This window comes from Hibiscus syriacus, unplaced genomic scaffold (genome assembly GCF_006381635.1).
Source record: "Hibiscus syriacus cultivar Baekdansim isolate YM2019G1 unplaced genomic scaffold, ASM638163v2 tig00110223_pilon, whole genome shotgun sequence".
Taxonomy (NCBI): Eukaryota; Viridiplantae; Streptophyta; class Magnoliopsida; order Malvales; family Malvaceae; genus Hibiscus; species Hibiscus syriacus.
The window spans coordinates 2,665,920-2,689,556 of NW_024062636.1; the positions used below are offsets into that span (position 1 = coordinate 2,665,920).

The following is a 23,637-nucleotide window of genomic DNA, read 5'->3' on the forward strand; positions in this document are numbered from 1 at the left end:
ACCTTTGCTTCATTGCGCAAATACTTCTCAACGTCACCAGTTTAAAGATATTCTTTTCAGATTAGTTACTATAAATAACTTAATTTGAACCATAGAATTAAGTTTAGATACCAATTTAAATCAAAAGTAAAATTTAAGTAGTTTAACTACCGAAAAAGAAAATTGAACTACTAAATTAAATTTTAGGGTAAACTACTTGAATGACCACCTAATTATGGGATTGATATTAATATAACCACCAATTTTAAAATTTAGTCAATATGATCACTTAACTATTTAATTGGTTTTAATATAGCCACCCGTCTTTGACCTTTAACGGAAGTACTTACATGTAAGTTAACAAAATTGATATAATTATATATTTGATCTTCAATACTTATACATTCTATCAATTTGGTCATAATAAATTTCATCATATAATCAGATGGTACCATGTGTCACCTACATATTAAATATTTTTAAATTTATTTAATGTGATTATTTATCATCCAGATGGTGTCACCATCTGTTTAAAAGAAAATCAAATTACATGAAAATGTAGAATAAGGGAGTTAAGAGTAGGGATGAGAATTTGACACGAACCCAACGGATTTCGACCCGATCCGACCATATATGGTCAAGTTTCTTTTAAAAAAAAGATTCGGATTTGGGTCAGGTCGGGTTACATATGAGAAAATATCAAGTTCGGATCAAAGTCAAGTTTAAAGTAAAAAATATCCGACCCAACCAAACAAAGCCTGCACGTAAACGAATTCCCTAAAGTTATATCCGATTCAAAGCCATGTAAAACGACACAGCCATGCAAAGCCTGCACGTAACCAAACTCCAATACTCCATAAAGCAAGCTCAAGAAAGCAACTGGACTGTTGCTTTGACGACGAATAAATAGCCTTACCGGGAATTGCTTTGAGATCATAATTCGAGTAGGAAGCTTCCTTAAAGATTTGTTTCTCACTTCTTCGATGTTTCCAGTTGTCCTTCTCGAAAAAACTGAATATTCTATACATACATGTTGATGAAATGGGTTGAAAATTACAATGAAAAAGAAGGTGTTTGATGAAATGTGTGAGAGACACAATACAAGGGATAAGTATTAAATCTTGCAAGGATAACCAAGTTCTAGACCTGGCTTGGTGGTAGTGTGAAAAAGTTTTAATCTTAGTAACTTGGGATCTATACCCACCAAAATCAAATTTTACAATTTCATATTTAACAAATGAAATGATGACACGTGTCATCATTATATTGGTTGAAAATTATTAAGAATTAATATAATTACTTTAAAAAATGTAATTTTTGTTGACATGGCATTTGTCACATCATCACCTTTGCATATGTGGTATTATCATGTCAGAATGCAATGTTATGTAAGTTTATCATGTCATCTTCATGCGTTGACCGTTAGTTGACTAACGGCTTTCACCAAACGAGGATATTTTTTGACCTAAAATGAAACGATAAGAGGTCAAATGTTCCAAAAAATAATAAGTGTAAATTTGACAATATTATCAAACGTTAGGGGTATTTTGTTGCATTATGCCTAAAAATCAGATTTTTTCATAGTTTAAATTACTTTTCCAGTTTATTTTTATGTTTGTTTGTCTGTTTGGTTAGTAAGAAAGCTGAAAAAAAATATGAGAAAATGTGGGAATAGATAAGAAAATAAAGGAAATATGGAATTGGACGGGTAGGGTCGGGTTGAGTCGAGTTTTCAATTCAAAATTCGGGTCGTATGTTGGGTTAAGTGAAACTCTTCAAAATCAAAGACAGGTCGGGTGACTGGTGGAGTGCAACACCTCTCGGATTGGAGTCGAATAGACCGAAAATCCTACCCGACCCGATCCATGCATATCTCTAGTTGGAAGGACTCAAACTTGAGACCTGGAGAACAAAATATGCACGCATAGCCACTAATCTAACTGCCACGATTGAGTTTTATTTTACAATATATATATATATATATATATATATATATAAAGTAGTTAATGATAGGGGAAAAAGTAATGAAAATGCATTCCAAGAGATTTGAACCTAGGCCACTTTATAATTTGAAAGCATCAAACCACTAAATTAAACCGTACATTTAAATAATAATATGATAAATTATATATATAACGCTAATTTATACAATATTAAAGAAAATAAATTTAAAATTTTAAAATTTTAAAATAAATTTAATATTTTTTTACATTTATAATTCAATAATTATATATAATTTTAAATTGAGTTTTTAATAAAATAAAATGTATGAACCATATAATTTTTTAATAAAAATAAAATCATTAATTAAATTAGAAAGACTAAATTTAAGATTATATATGTAACACCTTAACTTAGTTCCACCCGAAGATTGAGGGACTAAAGTATCACACGGGACGATTGAAATTGCAAACCCAAATTTTTTCTTTAAAAAAACAACAATTTATAAAGCGTCATATGAAATCATCCATCGAAATTATAAAACAAAAGCATAATACTCAAGTTTACAAATACATGGAGCTTCCAAAATACATTCCAATAATAATATAATGTTAAAAACAAAGCAGAGTTATGACGGAATACAAAAGGTCTATGAATAGTACATGCCCTCTAAATATGACTCAAGACGTACTATGAAGCCTCGGTTGATCTAGAATAATTGGCGACGATAATACTCCTCGATCGATCTCCTAAAAATCAACACACGAGAACATGTTCCGAATGTTGAGCTTAGGAGCTCAATCCCACACTAATAATTGTACTATACTACGTACATTCACTACATGAGCATGCTAGTGGCATAGGTAGGAACATAAAAGAATGCTAACATGCACACTGAGGTAAGCATCATGGTGTATTTGAGGGTTTTGTATTTCGGAACACACACCCCTCTAGCCTTCCTAAGATACCATTAGGTAGCTGGGGTGAGATCCAGAATTATATCGGAAACGTACACCCAGCCAACTTACTATGTCGAGTCTTGGGGCATTTGTTCCTAATTGGCGACTGAATTTCCTGCATTAGCTGAGATATATCCAAAAATTTCTAACAACTAAGATGATCATCAACTACTAAAGTAAAATGGGTGTCATGGTTGTTTCTCGAGCATCTTGAAGGGTTATTTTTATGTTATCCTAACTGATATTGTTTCTAGCTGTAACTGCATTTATTACTGTTCTCACTTATAGTTTTATTTCGGTGTCGATCTGGTGTTATTGGCCCTTATTTTCCAATCCATTAATCAATTAGGTTTCTTACCCAAAATTTTACACTGGTACCAATATTGTGCTCTACAGTATCAATACTACCACATTGAGTATCGACACCCACCCTTGGTACCGGTACTGAAATTGACTATTGAAATTTGAGAACGATGGGTAGTATCGGTACTCTTAGTTGGACTAAGATTTCTCAACATCTATTGAGTCTAACTAAAACCCTCTCGGTTTAGCCCATAACTACTAATACGGAATTCAGAGCATTATAATATATAATCATTGAATTATAAATGTGAAAAAAATATTAAATTTATTTTAAAAATATATAAATTTTAAATTATTTTTTTATGTACCAAAAAATTAATTTTTTTAATATTATATAAGTCAGTGCTAATATATATATATATATATAGTCTATCATACTATTTTTCAAATGTAGGGTTTGGTTTAGTGGTACGATGCTTTCAAGTTCTTATGTGGCTTAGATTCAAATCCCTCCATAGATGTTTTTTATTTCTTTTTTTTTCCAGAATTAACTACTTTGCAATATATATTTATGGTAAAACAAAACCAAATAATGGATGTTGTTTTAATGGCTATGTGCATGTGATTCATTCCTTAAGTCCTAAGTTTGAATCCTCCTAACTCCCTTATTCTACCTTTTTTGCAATTTTAATTTTCCTTTAACCAGATGATTAAATTTATTGATTAAATCAAAATTATAGCCAAATTGATAGAATGTATAAGTATTAAGGATAAATATGTAATTGTCGCAGCCGTCTTTCGGTTGGGCCCGGAATTGGGCTTCGACTTGAATGAATTAGGTTAGGAGTCGCCACCGACCATTTTAAAATGAATTTAGGTAGGTCGGACACCATCTTACCTGATCTGCGTTTTATCATAAACGTGTAGAGTTCGGGAGTCGGTTACGGTCAAGGAAGGATTAGCACCCTTGAACCGCCCTTTCGGTACCAATTAATTTGTCGGTTGTCTTAGTTGCGAAAATTAAAACTTAAATTGAAATTTAAAAACATTCGCTTCAAATAACTTACCTTTGATTGGTTGGTATTACTACTGAAAAAATATGTTAGATAAAATAAAAATAAATAAAAATAAATATGAAAGAAGACGAAAGAAAAAATGCTAGTATAATAATAATAATAAACATAAAGAAAATAAATAAAAAAATAAAATAGATAAAATTTAGTAAAATGAAAAATAAAAAAAATAAAAACATATTACTCATATCGCCCACTTTCACTTCAAAATCAATTTCCAAGTGGTTGAACAATATTACTCCAAGAGGTCCCCTGTAATCAACGTCGATTACCCCGACGCCCACATCAATGGAATGCTTCCAAGCCAAGCCAGACCTGGGTGCAACACGGGCGTAGGTTCCTTCGGGTATTGAGATCAGTAGCAACCGGCGCTTTTCCTTTGGCAGGCACTTTGGTGTCGATTGCACTTGACAGATCGTATCCAGCAGCCAAAAGGAGAGCCTCTTGAGGGAAACACCGCTTTTCAGAGAGCTACTTGACTCCCAAAACTGAGTCTGGGCTTTGGGTAACTTCATGAGCTCCATTGTGACCGAGTTTGGGGACTTCTTGGGATGGCGTTTTGATTTCAAGGTTGTTGTTGATTTGAGCTATTGTTAAGGATCTTGAGAAGGAAATGAAAATAGATGGATTCTAATGCAGCAGATTCCCGGTTGAGTGAGAATGGAGGCCATTGTTGGAACCATTTCGTTGTGTGTGTCCTGCTCTCCTCCAAATCGCCTGATGTCTTGCTAATATCAGAATCTGTTGTTCTGCTACAGAGGTGTTTAGACTTGGAGCATCTTGTTTTTGTACGGCTGTGCTGTAATTCTCAGTGTGATCAGCCAGTTGTCTCGACTCCAGAGATCGTTGAAGATTCTTGTTGTCATCCAAAAGTCTGGAAATTTCATTATCCTTCTCCTCAATCATTATATCAGCAAGGCTTCGTAATGATATATGTTCATCCTTCAACCGCGTATAATGTAGTTTTGTGTCCTCTAATTCTATTTGTATATCTTCACCAGATGACGCTTCATTTTTAGCAGTAAGTGCTTCGCATCTGTATCGCCAAGTTTCTTCAAAACATTTCAGGTCCATTTCCCATAAGGCTTTCTCGGATTGGTGGAGAGCATTAGCAGAATGAAGATTGGTCTCTCAAATATTTTAACCGCAAAGAATACCTGACGATAATTGCAGGTTCCCACAACAGAATTCCATTTTCCTCAATGGTACTTGAATTGTGAAAATCAAGGGAGTTGGATCCTGGCCCCCTTCACTTTTCGTTTGTGCCTTCCTCCTCCCCTCCAAATCTAAAAATCCTTTAAATAAATAGGCAGGCCCCTTATAAAGATTCTCACTTTCATTTTTTGAAAGAAAAAGAAGGAAACGTGCGTGGTTTTAGTTGAGACGTGGGGTAGAGTTAGTAACTAATTGGATGGTGGTTTAGTGGATTGTTTTTTGGTTAAGACAATGGTGGGGTAGTGGGGTTGTACATGGGGTCTGTAAAATTAAAAAAATAAAAATAATAATAATAATAATAAAAATAAAAAATAATTATACGATAAAATGTTTTTTAGACTCGGACAAAAACGGGTGTCTACAGTAATTATACCAATTTTGTTAACTGTCACGTAAGCACTTTCATTAAATGTTAATGATGGATGGCTATATTGAAACCAATTAAATAGTTAAATAATCATATTGACTAAATTTTAGAAATGGTCATATTAACATCAAGCTCATAGTTAAGTGGTCATTCAAGTAGTTTATCCTAAATTTTAAGGACAAATATATATTTACTCATGATTAAACAGAATCTTATATGTGACCCAATGTTATTTTTTTCTAATGATATTAAATTCAAATAATTGTGTCTATATGATATATATATATATATATATATTATCGATCAATAAAAAAATTATAAAAATTATTATCTTATAATTCACCATATTAATTTTTTTTTATTATAGAGAGAAGTCATTAAAAGTTCAAGGCTGCCTGCGCATCCGAGTTCAGATGATCCAGCACTTCCCCAGGTAGCTCCAACAACACGTGAGAACTTGTCAAACTGTTCCGAGCTAGTCGAGCCAAACCATCAGCAAGGTGATTACACTCTCTTGTGACAAATCTGAAATGCAGATGCCAATCCCGTTGAACTACATCCTGAATACAGGAAATATCATCAACCTTGGGATGACATTGAAGAACGATGATCGCATCCTTGTTATCCGATTCAATAATAATCTGTCGAAAGTTCATATTCCAAGCCGTAAGGAGGCCCGTATAAAGCCCCCACAGTTCAGCATCTATGACAGAGCAGTACCCAATATTTTAGGCGAAACCGGCTACCCATTCAGCTTGCCGACCACGAAGAACACCTCCACAAGCGGCCAAACCCGAAGAAAGTTATCTAGCACCATCGGTATTCAATTTAATCTAACCATCCGTTGAGCTTCTTCCTAGAGGCGTGGATCGCTTCATCTGTAAGGTGCCGACTTTGTTGAATGATACTCTTGCCAACCGTAAAACCTGAATCAAAAATTAACTTGTTCCTGCGATTCCACAGACACCAAATCACCGAACCAAACAAAATATCCCAATCCTCCTTTACGATTGGATAAAGTTTGGGCCTCCTGAGGTTCGTATCCAACCAAGACACCATATCAATGCTTAAATACTCCTGCAACAGATGGGGTTTTATTAATGCTTCCCAGGTCATTTGGGCCATTTAACAATCCCCAAGAATATGAGCAGTACTTTCCACAACAGCTCTACATACGGCATAACTGGAGTCCGACGCTAAATGGCGTCTTACCCTCTCTGCGTTTGATAATAACCGGCCATGACAAAGCTTCCACATGAGCACCTTGACCCGTGGCAAGACTCGATACTTCTCCTGAATGTCCCATGGTCGTTCCTTCTCCAGAATTCACCATATTATTAAAAAAAACAATATGACTCTTGTAATTCATGTGTTATTATTGGGTGGATTGTGTGCTTGGGCCAATAGTGTGAAAATTGAAATAGCTTCATTGCCTTTTTTTTATATATAAAAAGTTTTTTTTTATTAAGCTAAGGTGATTATAAAGTAGTATGTGCTCCAAATACTCTCAATCATTTGACAATGAACACACTCAATCGTCTTTGTAGTAGTTAGGGATCGAACCTCTGACCTCTAAAAACAACAACGATTCTTTTAACCATTGAGGTAATTTGGGTAAAATTAAACTAAACTAATAAAATAAGTTTGAGTAAAGTACACAATTTGTCCCTCAACTATAGAACATTGTTTTTCTTTGAGTTCCATGACTATTAAAAGTTACAAAATTATTCATATACTTCAAACCCATCCTTTTTCGTAAAAACAATGATGATCGTCTAAGCTGAACGTTAACCTGCTGACTGGATATGATAAAATCATATTTTAATGATGTCTACTAGCATAGTCGTTGCTTTCAATCACTAGCTAGACTACATAATGTTTCAAACACTAGCTCAATGGTATAATGTAAACAAAGAGTCAATAAAAAAATACGGCTCAAACAATTTTGGGATCAAATTTTATCATATTTCAATCCATAAGTTAACGCCCAGCTCAGACAACTGATAATTTTTAACAAAAAAGGACGAGTTTGAAACATATGAATAGTCGAATTACCATTTTGTAACTTTTAACAGTCAGGGTACTCAACAAAATAATACCATATAGTCGAGAGATCATTTGTAACTTTTAATAGTCAAGGAACTCAAAGAAACAATATTCTATAATTGAGGAACCAATTATGTACTTTACCAAATAGGTTTTAAATATTTTATAATTATTTCACATTTGACAATTTTTCATTGATTGCATTTCCATTAGATAACATGATCAATAATCTCACAATGCTCATGAAATTTATAACATCTTATTTTTTTCATCAAATGCTCAAATATATTATTACCATGCATATTTTTTTTTAGGATCACCCTCACAACAACACATCAAAGAGTAATGTATCAATGTTAACAATATCTAGAAATGTGGTTAAAATCTCTTAGTTGACACATTTTTTCAGCTCTCAGTTGACATATTTTTCTATCTTAAATTATGAGTTCAATATCTATTAGGAACAAAAACTCTTCTTCCTCTTTTAAATTATTTAAAAAATAAATAAAGTAACATATCGACATGAACTCACAACAATTGTCAATAAAGAACAACAAAATATTTAGTATCAAATTACAAAAATAAATGTTTTGACCTTACTATAGCTCTCAAAAGACTAAATAAAACTTTGTAAAGGTTTTATTTTTTATCTAGGACGATAGATGAGACGAAACAGATCATAAACCATTCAAGTTCGACTATAGTTAAAATTCAGTTAACAGATAATTCGAATGAATTTGATTCAGAAAACTCATGAAAATTTTAAAAAATGTTAAAATTTTTACTTTTTAAATTAAATTATTAATATTATTACATTTATATGCTATTTTAAAAAAACAGTACATGGTTTTCATGTACTTAAGGTTCAGGTTTGAGTTCGAGCTTCAATCGAGCTAAGTCTTAGAATATTTCGAGTTTGAGTAATTTTTTTATAGTTTGAATCAAACTTTATTTTTTGATTTCGAGTTTGAGTCGAGTTTAACAAGCCTAAGTTCATGAGATTTTGAGTCTAATTGAATCAAATTAACAATATTCGAACTCGACTCATTTACAGTTCTCCTTTCATCTTCTCCTTGATTTTGAAAGTGTCTACTTTCAATCCTTATCTTGAAGCTTAGAAACATAAAAATAAGGAATAAGATCATAAATCAATACCTAAGGTGCTCAAATAATGGTAGATGAAGTGATGACAACAAACTAAATTAAAATAATATGGAGTTTTCTCTAAACACTTCTATATATTTAACGCTCTCTAAAATCCTTTCTAAACTCTCACTTGGGATTTTTAAGATTTATTATGGAAATTCAATTCAGTATCTAAGGGCTAAAAATTGCTTTTGCAATTTCTCTATAACATACGTTCGTTTTTATTAAGTCATAAGGACTCTAATTTCCATTTAATTCTATTTTAATCCTAAAAGTTGTTCATTTAATTTTAGTCTATATTTAAGGAAACAAGATGTGGTGCATAAATTTCTTAAAATTTCACCTTTATTTCTTTAGGCCGCCACTATTCTTAAAACTTTTTGTTTATGTCCTTGTTGGAAAAATTTCTTATGTCACAAGAGTACGCAATTAACCACTAAAGAGTAAAATAAAATTATACAAGAAAATGGTAAAAATACAATCAAATAACTTGAAAAAAAAATGATAGATACAATCAAACATCGTTGTTGACGATGAAAAATAAATATCATCAACACTAACATAAAAATACATATAAACAATGACGACACTTTGATAAATTAACTTATGATCACAACTAAATTGTGGCATTATTTGGTGATTGTGAAAGTTTATCAATAAAAGATAATCGACTTGAGGATTCAAAACAGTGATAGATCAACAATATAATTAAATAAGCGTTAACTATAAAGTTTATATCAAATTCAATCCCAAAAAAAAGGAAAAATGTATTATAATAACAGAGAAACATGCTACAAGAGAAGAAAAAAATCCACCTTTTCATCAAAATTTAAGGAGTTATTAAAACAAAATAACACATAAAAAAAGGATAAAATAACAAAAAAAATTATAAAAAAACAGCATGAATGACAATCGTTCGATTAAAGGTTGATGGGGTCACTCTTCTAGAGAAAAAAAGAAAGAAAAGAAAAGTCACATATAATCCATTTTACTGATAAAAAATTTAAAATATTAAATAAATTCTTATAAAAATATTCAAGTGTAGAAAAAAAACCCTTAAACAGAAATTGCAAATCACAATTTTTATGGTATACAATATTCAAGTAAAATGAACTTAAAGTATTTCAAGGTGACGAATATGAGTTGGAATGTCTAAGAATTTATGTTTGGCACGTTATTTAATTATCAAATGTCGAATAATACTAAAATAGAATAGCATTTATTATTCTAACAAAAGTGTCGAATAAAATAGAAAAAATAATATGTTTTAATAGTAATACCTTTTATATTAATTATATTAACTTATGAGGGAAGCATTTGTCGGTAGGCAATGCATTTATAGAGGTTGGATAAACGAGCTCAAGAATCAACAATTGAACCCTGAAAATTACTAATGGAGTAAACTGTGTTAGGAGGATTGCCTTTATCTCTGTAATATCCGATCTGAATTAACCGATCAATAGAGACACCGATGATTATAAAAAAAATGAGCTCAAGACTTTTTGGGAAGTCTACCAAACCCACAATGACTTTAATTTTCTAGATTGGTTGCTTATTTTGGTTCTAACGTATGAACACAATGTATTTAATAATCATTAAATAGTGTACATTGAAATATTCCTTTGAATTGCATCTCAATAATTTTTCTTTGAATAGGAATAACAATGGCCGTTTTGGTACTTTTCCTTTTCTAGATATTGCGAATTTAATGGAATTAATGTAATAAAATCCACAAACGCGATTTTGTAAAATATACATAAATGGCCATCCATTATGCGTTTTTTTATTAATTTAATTATTTTATTATAATTTGAACAATTTAGTTATTTTATTTTTTAAAATATGCATTTTCGGTTTTTAAACTAACTTTTTTTATTGTTTCTCTCAATAATTTGATATAGTTTTTTAAAATGTAACGATTTAATATTTTTTTTATTGTGGATAGTTTTTTGCACATTTACAAAGTGAGGAAAAGAAAATGATATTTTAACGAGTAAATATTGACATAAAACCTGAAATACGTTAAAAAAATGCATAATTTAAGTATTTTTTATACTATTTAACAAGCATAAATCATTGAAATTATATTATTTTTAACACGAGTAATGAATAATAGGGTAAATTACAACATAAGTCACTAAACTATGAATAAATTTCAAAATTGGGACACTCATATTTTAAAAACATGCAATATAGTCATTTTATTTTTCAATTATAACAACCAAATTACTTTTCCGTTAAGGGTATACTATATAGAGTTACATGATTGTAGATAAAAAGTTTATCTGTTATATACTTTAACGCTAAAGGGATATAATTATTACTATCGATGAAAAAAATAATGACTATAAGGGTAAGCATCCGATCGAGTTGAGTCAAGTTAAAAATTTTTGAGTTATTCGACTTGACGAGTCGTATTTTACAACTCAAACTTAACTTGAAATTTTTTCGAATCGAGTTATTTGAGTTTCTATACTATCGATGTTATTTAATATATCAAATACAATCTAAAATTATGAAATATATTCATAATATTATATTTTTGAAGAAATTATTTTGAGGGTAAAATATTAATGAGAGTATAAATGAGTTAATGAATTGATGAGAAGAAAGAATTTGCAAACAATGTAGTTAAAAGATCAAATTGAGTAAAATGCAAAGGTAAGGGACTAAATTGAAAAAATAAAAAATTTGTTATCAAAAAGAGGAATTGTAAGTATAAATGTATTCTACTATGATTTAGGAGCATGTGACTCAAATTTGGTAAAAAACGGAGGACTAAAAGAAGAATAAACATGTAAAAAAACAAAAACAAATTGAAGATTATGAAAAATTGAAGGACTAAATTGAAAATAAAAGCTTGTTATCAAAAAGAGGAATTGAAATTAAACATGTATTCTACTACATATTAGGATCATGTGACTTAAATTTGGTAAAACATGGACTTAAAATAAATGACGAATTGAATAAAAAAAGAAGATTATGAAAAATTGAAAGACTAAATTAAAAAAATAAAATTTGTTATCAAAAAGAGGAATTGAAAGTAAACATGTATTCTACTATGGTTTAGGAGCATGTGGTTCAAATTTGGTAAAAAAATGGACTTAAGATGAAGGAGAAATTGAAGAAATAATGAAATAAGGGATTAAATCGTAAAATTGCCAAAATATTTAGCGAGTAACTCGAAAAATAAAAAATTCAACTCGACTCGAACTCGAAACCAAATTTATAATTTGAGTTAACTCAAGTAACTTGAATAATTCAACTCGAATAAATCAAAATTGAAAAAAAAATCAATTTTTTGAATCGAGTCGAGTCTAGTTTTGCTTACTCCTAATGACTATAACATTTTCGAAATATTGACTCAGTTATAAAGTCGCTCATAATATAATGACTTGTGATAAATTTACCCTAAGTGATAGATGTAGCTAGAGGTGCATAAAAAATCTCAATATCCGATTTTACGTAAAAAAATATCTAAAACTAGATTTGGGAAAAATTGGTTTTTTTAAACCGGTTCGGATATTTAAAAACTGAATAGTATAACCGATTTAGAAAAAATTGGACGATCGATTTTTTTACCGGATAAAAAATCGGTTTTTATTAGAAAAAATCAAGGTATGGAGTTTTAAAAATTAACCTTTAATATAGTCGTTGGGGGGTTTTGTGATAGTTTTTTTTTTTTAAAAAAATCACCATTTTTCTACCATCGATTTTTTTATTTTCGGTTTTTTTTAAAAACTGATTTTTTTTCAAACCTAAACCTGTTATACCATCCGGTCCTCCAAATCGATTAAGATCCGAATCGGATGAATCAAATTTTTTTAAATCTGATTTTTTAACTAGGTGAAAAAACCAAATTGACTTTTATTCGATTCGAATCGATTTTTTATTTGTGCATGTCTAGCTGTAGCTATGATGGTTACAATTAAGGCAGATCGCGTTTTTCATTCTACATTTCCTTGGGCTTCGAGTTCTAGTCTACATTGGAAATTTTTTTCCTTAAAAATCAGATTCTTTTCCTGTCTTCGTTTTTAAGATAAATCAGAAGCTAAATCTAAAAATAAACCAAAAGCCAAAGCCTGCCACTTTGACTATCATAGATTTCTCTCTCGTCTTTTCTTTGGTATTGTTTCTGGGTTTCAAAGATCATGGCGTCTCAAGAACACATGGAGAAGATGAAGCTCCGCCAGAACTATCGAAATCTCTGGCACACCGATCTCATGCACACCATTCAACAGGACACTCCTTGTAATTCATCTTTCTCGCTTTTTGTTTTTGTTTTTTTTTTACGTTTGATTGATTGTTTTATTAATTTATTTTTTTGCAGATTGCTGCTTGGCTCTTTGGTGGTAAGTAATTCCAAATCTTTCTATTTTTGGTGTCGTAGATCTGATTCTGACTCTCCCGAGTTCTTTTCTTTTGATTTCTTTTGTTTTGTTTAGTTAGCTGCAATAAGGTTTCTTTCGTTAGTAATGGTTTAGGGCTTAAACGTTGGTGACTAGAGAGTTGACTCTGCCTGATTTTCGTGTTTCTAAAATGTCTTATCTCGCCACTAGGATTTTGATTTCTCTGATCTATGACTGGAGTTATGCACTTTTACCATGGAAATTGAAAATACTCACCTCTGGCTTGGACCTTCACCTCTTTTTATCCTGTTTACTTAGTAATCGACAGGAATGGACTTTTATCCTGGCTTTGATTTCAAATTATCTTATATTTTAGTTTTTTTTCTTTGTATTTTCTATTGATAAACTGTTTTCACCCCTAGAATTTATAGGTTTGCCACTCAATTTTACAAGTTCGGCCCCTACTTCCTAGTATAAAATCATGCGTCCGTCCCTCGTAATTGATGTGTAATGTTGTGCATAATTTGATGTATTTTCTACTTCCCTCGATGTTTTAGAACGATCTAACTTCTAATCATAAATTTCTGTTCACCAATACATGTTGTTTTCCTTTTACTGCAGTGGACCATGTGTATCCTACATGCTCCGGAAACGAGCGCTTTATAACGACATGTCAAGGTAATTGCTGTATTTGATCCCTCTTTGATTACAAGTTGACGAAGTGATGATATCTTGGCTTAAGCATCTCGTTTTGTTTTTGTTGTAGGTATACATGTTGCGCTGGTTATATGCCATGCAGCGGTAGGTGTGGAGAACGTAAATGTCCTGAGTTTTGCCTTTGCACTGAGGTAGGAAGTTTGTCTATATGCTCTCTATGGCTTTTTTCTGTTGCTTCAATTGCAAGTTTGATTCTCAATTGCATGTGTTCTCATTTCCAGGTTTTCCTCTGCTTTGGAAACTCGGTGGCTTCGACCCGATTTCTTTTGCAAGATGAATTCAACATTCAAACAACCAAATGTGACAATTGCATTATTGTAATCTATCCCTTTTTCCATCTAATGTATCTTAATTACATTTGCACTTGCTGGCCATTGATTGCTGCTTGATGTTTAGGGTTTCATGTTTTGCCTGCAACAACTTGCCTGCATATTTTCCATAGTTGCTCTGATTGTTGGAAGTGATGAGATTCAAGATGCAGCACAGCTACTGAACTGTTTGGCCGATATGGTCTATTGCACGTAAAGTATTCTGTTCCATTCAGCACTTTCTATCTCTAGCTAATTTTGCCTACCGACAATACACTGACAATTTGGTTTTATTGTCCTTTGCAGGGTCTGTGCATGTATGCAGGTATGAAGAGTTTCAAAACATGAAAAATGGCATTTGTGTTATCCTTATTTTGAACCATTTCTTAATATTTGTTTGATTACAGACGCAACATAAGATCGAAATGGACAAACGAGATGGTAAGTTTGGTCCGCAACCAATGGCAGTGCCCCCTGTTCAGCAGATGTCTCGCCTTGATCAAGCAGTTCCTCCTGCAGCTGGTTATCCACCAGCAGCATATGGACAGCCTTATCAACAGCCTCAAGGTTACCCGCCATCCGGATATCCTCCTGCTCAGTACCCTCCAACTGGTTATCCTCCTGCTCAGTACCCTCCAACTGGTTATCCAGCACCTGGTTATTGAGTCATGGATGGAAATTCAAGGTGATCTTTCTGGTTTGAATTTTGGCTTGAATCGCCTGAACCTGAGTTACTGAGTCATGGATGGAAATTCAAGTTTGCATGTTGCTGGGGTTTATATTAATATACTGTGTGTGATTTGCTTCACATTGCTGATTTTGAACAGCTAAAGGTTTAAGCGTTGTGACCACAGCTTGTTTATCGTCAATAACTTTTACTTAATGTTTCAAACGCGAGTGTTAATGTTTATTCATTAAATATATCTTATAATTCTTGATATGTAAACCAATATTTTTAAAATTTCATGTCGCCTGGTAGTTTTTCAATATCTACTACAGAGTCGGTTACCCCATGCTATTGAAGTTAGGGTTAGACATTTCCTCGGATTCGATAGATTACGACTCAATTCAATTGGGTCAGTTTTTCTGTTGTTGAATACATGGGTTAAGGCTTTTTTTTTTATGAAGGTGTGGTTGGGTCAGGCTTGGATTTTAGGTAAAAATTATGAGTATCCCATATATGTAAGGACAATTGTAATAGTGGTTATTTCTATATTTTATTGGATGGTCATGTAATTGAGCATGCCGCTAATTCTTCAATTAATAGCAATAGCTTAGAGAACAAAAATTGAAGTCATCTGTTGTATGTTAAATTGTTTGTTTGGAAAGGATAACTTCCATGGAGTTATTAAGGAGTATAGAGGTGATGTTATGGTGTTACTTGAAACTGGAATTAGTGGAAGCAGCCATGCGGATGATGAAGAGTTTGATATTTATGGGGAAATTTGCTGATGCGAGGAGTCGCAAGTTATCTTGGATCAAGAGTAATTGCCATTCAAGCAAAAATCCCCTTGTGACTGCCAAATTAACTATGTTAATGAACTATTTTCTATTTCTAATCTTTATCATAAAATCTTTTATCCAACTATTTTTATACCGTGGATCAAACCACCTACCGAAACGAGATTCACATTTATATTTTTTTTTGACGGTTCGAATTGTTTTATGGATAATGAGATCTCTCTTAGGTGGCGTTTGGTTGGATGGAATTTCTTGGAATTGAGGGGAATGGAATCCAATTTCACCACTTTCTCATGTTTGGTTCAAGTTTTATAAGGGAATTGGATTCTCTCATGGCTTCAACTTTTCATCAAATGAGGGAAAGTGAATTTCATCCAAGAATGGATAGAATTCAATTCTCTTGTTGGAGAGAATTGAAATTTAACCATACTACCCTCATCAATCTTTTGGTAACTATTATATATTGAATAAAATATTTTATTATTATTTCGGGTCGGGTTTCTAATTCATATATTCGGGTCGGGTCGGGTGAAACTTTATTTTGGTTGGGTCGAGTCGGTTTTTTAAGTGTGCTATTCGGGTCGGGTCGAGTTCGGGTTTAGGGTAAAAAATACCCGACCCGAAAATATATAATTTTACCTTATATATTTTGAATAAGTACAATAATATATCTCTCTCTATATATTTTTCAATTAAGTCACTGTTTTTATTGAATAAATAATTTTTATTATTTGGGTCGGGTCGGATTTCTAATTCATATATTCGGGTCGGGTCGGGTGAAACTTTATTTTGTTCGGGTCGAGTTTTTTAAGTGTGATATTCGGGTCGAGTCGAGTCGAATTTTTTTAAGTGTAATATTCGGGTCAGGTTTTTTTAAGTGTGATATTCGGGTCGGGTCGGGTTCGGGTTTAGGTGAAAAAAATCAGACCGACCCGAAAAAAAAATATAATTTTACCTTATATTTAGCAATATTTACAATAATACCCCTCTATATATAATTTTTCAATTAAGTCAATGTTTTATTGAATAAAAATAATTTTTTTTATTTTGTGTCGGGTCGGGTTTCTAATTCATATATTGAATAAAAATAGTTTTTGATATATTTTTTGGTAACTAATTAACATACTCCGATTGGAATGTATCGAAATATTGCTCTATCTTTTGGTAACTTATTAACATATTTTGATTGCGATGATTTTAACTTATGATGTTTATTAGCATGATTTTTATAATTTATTGAAATGAATAATCAATCAATAAAATGAAAATTTAATATTTTTTAATTTTTTATAATATATTACTACATGTAAGTTTTAAAACAAACTAAAATAAAGCAAAAAAAATAAGAAGGGCAATTTTATCATTTTACATTACTGAAATCAAATTCATCTGACATGTTTGCGAACCAAACAGAATATGTAATTGAATTTCAATTCCATTTCCTACCAACTAAACAAAATATGGAATTGGATTCCAATTCCTAACATATTCTAATTCCTTCGCAGATTCCAATCCCCTCATAAACATTCCAACGAACCAAACGACATCTTAATCTTTTGTATAAACTACATTTAATACTTTATTGGCGAGCAAGCAGCACAAGAGGAGTAAGAAAGCGGTGCTATATGAATACAAGTCACATGATACCCATGTAAAGTTTAGTGTTTATTCTTAAATATATACATAAAATTGTAGGAGTGAAAGGCCCAAGGGATAAGAAGAATTGAAATGCAAGGCAAAAGACAAATGGCGAGTTGTGATTAAAAGCAATTTTATAACAAAGAGACACTCCTCAATTTGTCCTCCTTTAGCCAATAAATGTGTTTATTAAATTCAAACTTGCTTGGCTTGTGACTGTGACTTGGGATCACTGCTTTCTCCTCCTCCACATGTCCACTACTCAACTAGAAATCTTAATCTACTTTCCAGCTTGGCTTAGAATTTTATAACGACCCTTTAGGCAATGTAACTATTAAAATTTGGCTTAGAAAAAATGGTTACATTTTATTATGGAATATTCTTATTATAGTAGAAGAATAATTGTTTACCAATGTCAAAATTTTGTCATAAGAAAATAGAAGAAAAATGAATGAAAGAAAAAGTGTCAAGATCAAGTATGGGATCACATGATTATTCATAAATCGATAAAGTACATATACATGATAGATGTAATCAACTGTCAATTATCTTGATCTTAACAATCTACGCAGAATTATCAGAAACCACGTCGATAATTTATAACTTTTGAGAGATACAAACTAAAGAAAATATATATTCAAAAGGCTTAATATAAAAAAGTGCAGAAATTATGTCTCGAAAAAATTTTAGTACCTAAAGAATTTTTCGTTAAAAATAGTGCCTAACGTTTTCTCGATTATATTTTAGGTGTCTACCATTTAATTTTTAATTTTTAATAATAAAATATATTTTTAATTGAAAATATAAAAATAAAAAAGTTTAAGTTATTTAAAAAACCCCAACCTTTTTACTAAAAATAAAAAACCCTTAAAAACCAAATTTCTCATTTCAACCTATTATCAACTGTCGTCGGTCATCTCTGGCACCATCGTCATCGCCAATAGTCACCCTCCCGCGTTACCCACCCATTGATCAATCATCGTCCTTACCGTCACCCAAAACCCTAAATTTAATCCCAATATCCAAATCTCTAATTCCTAATTTTATTTTATTAACCCAAAGGTCGCGGCAATCTTCGGTCATCGTCGTCGTCGCCAAATGTTTGAGTTTTGATTGGAATTGCACGGTTGTTCAAATGGTGTAGGCGGTCTAGCTATGGTAGTCAGAATCGACGGATACGTGATGGTGGCTTAAAACCGATAAACCTTGAATGCTTCTCTACGGTATACAATGACATGTTACGACGAAAGGTTAACAGGGATTGATCGGGACTCGGCGTCGATGCCGATGATAGTGGTAGTGATGGTATCGTTGGTCGATGTAGAAGGGGGAAGGACAAGCGCAAGGGGGCTTTTTTTAAATATTTTTTTTATTTTTAAATAAATTCTCAAAATTACTAAACTTGACTCATATCATTTATCAGATGTATTTAATAGCGGTTAATGTCCGAATACCTAAAAATAACGTTAGAAACATTAGACACATATTTTAACGAAAAATTCTTAAACATTAAAACATTTTTCGAAATATAATTTTAGCACTTATTTTATATTAAACTTAAATGCGGAGAATTAGTCCTAAAGTATAAATACAAAAATGGTACACAACACATTTAGATTATTGTGTTATCTTTTTTATATCTAAAATATTTATATACATGTTTTATATATTTTTTTTACAATATACATATTTATATTTAATATGATATATAAGTTGACATATTTATATATTTATGTTTTAGTTTTCATATCAAATGCTATTTTAATTATTTTTATATACGTGGGTCTTAACTTTGTGATAATGTCGTATTTTAAAAACTTTGATATCTTAAATTTCAATGGTACTATAATACAAACATATGAATTTTCTCCATATATTATAATTGAACTTCCATTATTTATGATATGGGATAAGAATTTCTCTCTCTTAATGTCCCTAATGGCGTTCCATTACATGTTTAGAGTATTGATGGTCATATGATAATTCTATAGTTGATTTGTGGATCTAAATCATATATATTATTTATTAAATTTCGTAAATAATTTTAAGATAAAATTTCTCTAGAATAACGAAATGTGATCAAGGTATAACAAATAGTAATAACTTTTTCATCGTTACTTATGAGGAGGAGAAAAGTATTTGAATTTTGAAACTTATGGGTGCTTATATGTAGGGATGTAAATAAGATGAGGTAGATCGTGAGTTACTCAAGATCAACTCGAATGGACTTCGAGCTCGACTCGAGTTATTAACGAGCCGAAAACGAACTACTTGACTCGACTTGAAAAGTTCGTGAACAACTCGAAAATATAATATTAAGATTTTTATTTAAAAAATAAATTAATAATATTAACATTTATGTGTTGATATTTTAAAAAAATTTCAGTATAAGATTTTCATGTATTTACTGTCAGGTTCGAATTTGAGTTTGAGCCTTTAATCGAGTTAAGTTTAATATTTTTTTTCTTTTCGAGTCTTTTCGAGCTTCAGTTTATGATTTCGAGTTTAAGTCAAGTTTAAAAATTTTAGTCTCGCTAGTGTTTGAGTCGAGTCAAACTTCATTTTAAAATTTTTGAATAAAATCAAGCTCAACAATACTCGAACTCGAAGCCTCATTTACAACCCTACTTATACACAATTCTTTTCCCAACCAAAAATAAGTAGCATTAATTAATAAAAAATGATACCAAGTAAACTTGTCCCAAGGAAAGTAAAGAGCCACAAATTGCACACAAGTACAATACCAATCCTGCCTATTGAAGCAAATGAATGACTGATATAGAAGCAAAAGACAAATAAACTCTCCATCAAATTCCATGCATGAACACCGTAGAAAGAGTGACACCAAAACAATGGTGGCCCCCCCATGTGCTCCTTCCTCTGCTACCTCTTTGCCCTTCTCATTTTTTCAGTCTCTGTCACAACAACAATCCGCATCATGGTAAACCGAAGAAGAGTTTAAAATCTCGTCTTTCTCCCCTCTCTTCCTTGCGTTCAAATTAATGCTCCGCTTCAGATATATACTCAAGTCATGGCTTTTACTTGATTTCTCACCCAACTGGCCACCACTTTTAATTGCTTTTGATGAATGTTAATGTTGTAAACTAAAGGACAGTACAATAGAGTCAAAACTCTAACTGCAGGCGGCACGCATTCAATACTTTTCAGGGCAACAACTACAACTACAAAAGCATCATCTGCCCAGCTCAAAGTTCAAGTCCAACCCACCAAGCCTAAACGCCGCAAGTGTAAAGAAACCACCATTTCTTCCTCTGCTGATGCCACTACCGAAAGCAACTCATCTGAGTTGGATTTTCACGGGGTTTAAGCGGGAAACTCGACTCGCTCACCATGTTTCCCCTGATAGCTCTTGGTGCTGTCCCGCTTCGAAACCCCTCCCGACTCCCCCTCCTTCTCCGCCTCAGCTTCCGCAGCAAACTCGCCGTGTTGGGGATCTGGGGTTAAACTGATTCTTTGTCGGGTTTCAGGATCCGATATTCTGCGGGAAGTGTGCTACCTGTCATGGACTTCACGGGCGGAACAACGCTCTCCAATGGTCATTCTCCGTCGAGTTTCAACAAGTTCAACTCGGCCTCACGGCGGTCTCTTAAACCCGATGTCCCCCCGCCTCCAGCGGACAAGATACGGTCCAACCCCACCCTTTTCGAATGATGGCTAGCGAGCCCGATATCCATCAAGAACCCAAACCCAAAACCAAACTCAGATCCAAGTACCGACTTCAGCTCTAAGACAAAACCAACCCCCGCCTGTTATAGAAGCAGGTATTGACCATGCAACGAATTTCGTATCTTTTGTCGACTCGGAGCCCTGGGAACCAGTTTAACGAGCCGGGTTCGAGTGATATAAAGCTGACCTTGAGTTCCAAGGATGGGCTCAGCGTGTCATTGAACGTGCACCGGCAAATACTAGGGCTCACGTAGGTTTTTGCGGTGAGGTTATCGGATCGATGGGCAATGCAGCAGAGGAATGGATCAGCTGGGCCGTACATTGTGGAAATCAGATTGTGATAACGTTGAGGTTTATATAGAGACCTTGAGGCTGATGTATTGTAAAGATTTGAGGAAGAAACTAATGAGAGAGGACGTTTCTAAGGTTCTTGGAATTTTGAAGGTAAGTTTTGGTTTTTCATTTGATTCTTTCATTGTTTGTTACACGGATACTTGAGAATTGGTATGAAGATTAGCAGTAATAGTTCAGTTTCCCTTTTGTTGTATATTTGGTTCACAATACCTAAAGTGGGGATTAGAGGATCGTGTAACTTTTTAGTGTTGAACTGGTGCTAGTGTGATGTTTTTTCCTTTGTTAGGTTTCAGCTGCTATTGGATTTGATGCTGGGGTTTTGTCTTGTTTGGAGTACTTGGAAGCCGCCCCTTGGGCCGAGGACGAAGAAGAGAAAGTGGCTTCTTTGTTGGCGGAGCTCCGCCTCGAAAACGTTGGAGCTGGGACGTTTTGAAGAGGGTATCTGTTGAAGTACTAATGGAACTGATGAGGATGATGGTAATGAACAAGTGCTTCTCAAGCTTTTGCATGTGGTTCTTGAAGGCAAAGATGAGAAAGCAAGGCACGCAATGAAACGGTTGGTCTTTAAGATGCTTCGGGAGAATTCATCTCACAATGATCTCCGGAAAGAGTCTTTATATTCGGCTTCTGATGGCTGTTTGGAACTGCTTCGGTACCATTTTCTCCAAGCAGCATCGGCTGATTTGCAGGACGCAAGTCAGATTGCAAGACAAGCGGATAATTTGCACTGGATTTTGGACATTTTGATTGATAGACAGATTGCTGAAGATTTTCTAAAAACATGGGCTTCTCAATCTGATTATCTGAAACTCATTCTAAAGTTCCAGTTGTCCATAGGTATGAAGTTAGCAGAGTTACCGCACGCTATTTGTAGGAATTGGGAAGGGGCAGTTATTGGCTTCAAAGGAAGTAAGGTGCCTGCTTTTGCAAACATGGTTGGTTCCATTTTACGATGATTTCGGGTGGCTGAGAAGAACATCGAAAGGCCTCGATAGACATTTCGAGGATGGTCTTAGCAACACAATTCTCACTTGTCTCTGGCTTGGCAGCAGGAAATTTTGCTCGCATGGTTTGATAGGTTCTTGAACTCCGGTGAAGATTGTCCCAACATTCAGAAAGGTTTTGAAGTATGGTGGAGGAGGGTTTCTGGCGACTCAGTGTGAAAGAGAACACCAAGGCCAATAGAGTTGCAACGGCAACCATTGAGAACTCATAGAATTCCTACGTCCATGGTGCAGAACAGTGGTGTACTTTAATGGTTCTGTATCTTGTTTTCATCTTCGCAATGGTTTGGTGTTCGTTCCGATGGCTCATTTTTTTTCATCTTCTTCTCTCTAAACTGTGGCACACATTGTGTGGAGGAATCGAGTTCTCGTAGTAGGTAATGTAATCGGACTGTCATCCTTATATTAAGTAAATTAGAATTCAACCAAACCATCCTGTTAGACATGTGAAATTCCGGATTGCAGAATGCGGAGCATCCTGTTAAACTACTTTTGGTGGCTTGCTGATGTGAGGGAAAACTGGAGCATATTTTACCGGATGTGTGTAATCATGTGTTCTTTATAGAAAGGAAAATGATGGTAGGGAATAACTTGAGGGAATGAGTATAACCCAGGTATGGGTTTGGAATAGCTTGTTACTTGCAGGCAAAACTATACTTTCCTTGAAACAGGATTCTGAATCATAATTCTTTTTTTTTTTTGGAACCAATCATTGATTCTCAATAGCAGTTAAGTTGGCACTTGGATTTATATTAAGTTCTTTGTATACTTTTTCATGTTTAATGTGTTAATCATAATTGTTTATGCTAATCCATGTCTTGTTTGGAGTGATAATTAGCTTTGAGTTTGTCAACACAATTATTGATTAAAACAAGCTTTTTGACAAAATGTATGATTAGAATCCAGTCATTCTATGTGTGTTTCCACTTATAACATCAATTGGGCTCGAGAGAAAAGAGACTGCAGCGTGTAGCAAAGCTGCCTCCAAAATCTTCCTTCTTCATACTGATGACCGTATGGACTAATATGGGAAAAAATAATAATGTTAAGTTTGATCTAGATCAAAAAGAAGTTAAAGGACCTAAAGAGA

General features: G+C 33.0%; 1 protein-coding gene and 1 pseudogene across 1 annotated transcript; both read left to right on the forward strand.

Moving 5' to 3' along the window:
• The first annotated feature begins 13,184 nt into the window (after nucleotides 1-13,184).
• LOC120114399 lies at nucleotides 13,185-15,291 on the forward strand. Its single transcript, XM_039135341.1, has 8 exons — nucleotides 13,185-13,280; nucleotides 13,360-13,381; nucleotides 14,000-14,056; nucleotides 14,145-14,226; nucleotides 14,317-14,412; nucleotides 14,492-14,616; nucleotides 14,710-14,728; nucleotides 14,811-15,291. Exons 1-8 carry the CDS (start codon nucleotides 13,199-13,201, stop codon nucleotides 15,066-15,068), a joined length of 741 nt encoding a protein of 246 aa, XP_038991272.1. The 5' UTR covers nucleotides 13,185-13,198; the 3' UTR covers nucleotides 15,069-15,291.
• A 451-nt stretch (nucleotides 15,292-15,742) lies between these two features.
• LOC120114456 lies at nucleotides 15,743-23,201 on the forward strand (annotated as a pseudogene).
• The last annotated feature ends 436 nt before the right edge of the window (nucleotides 23,202-23,637 follow it).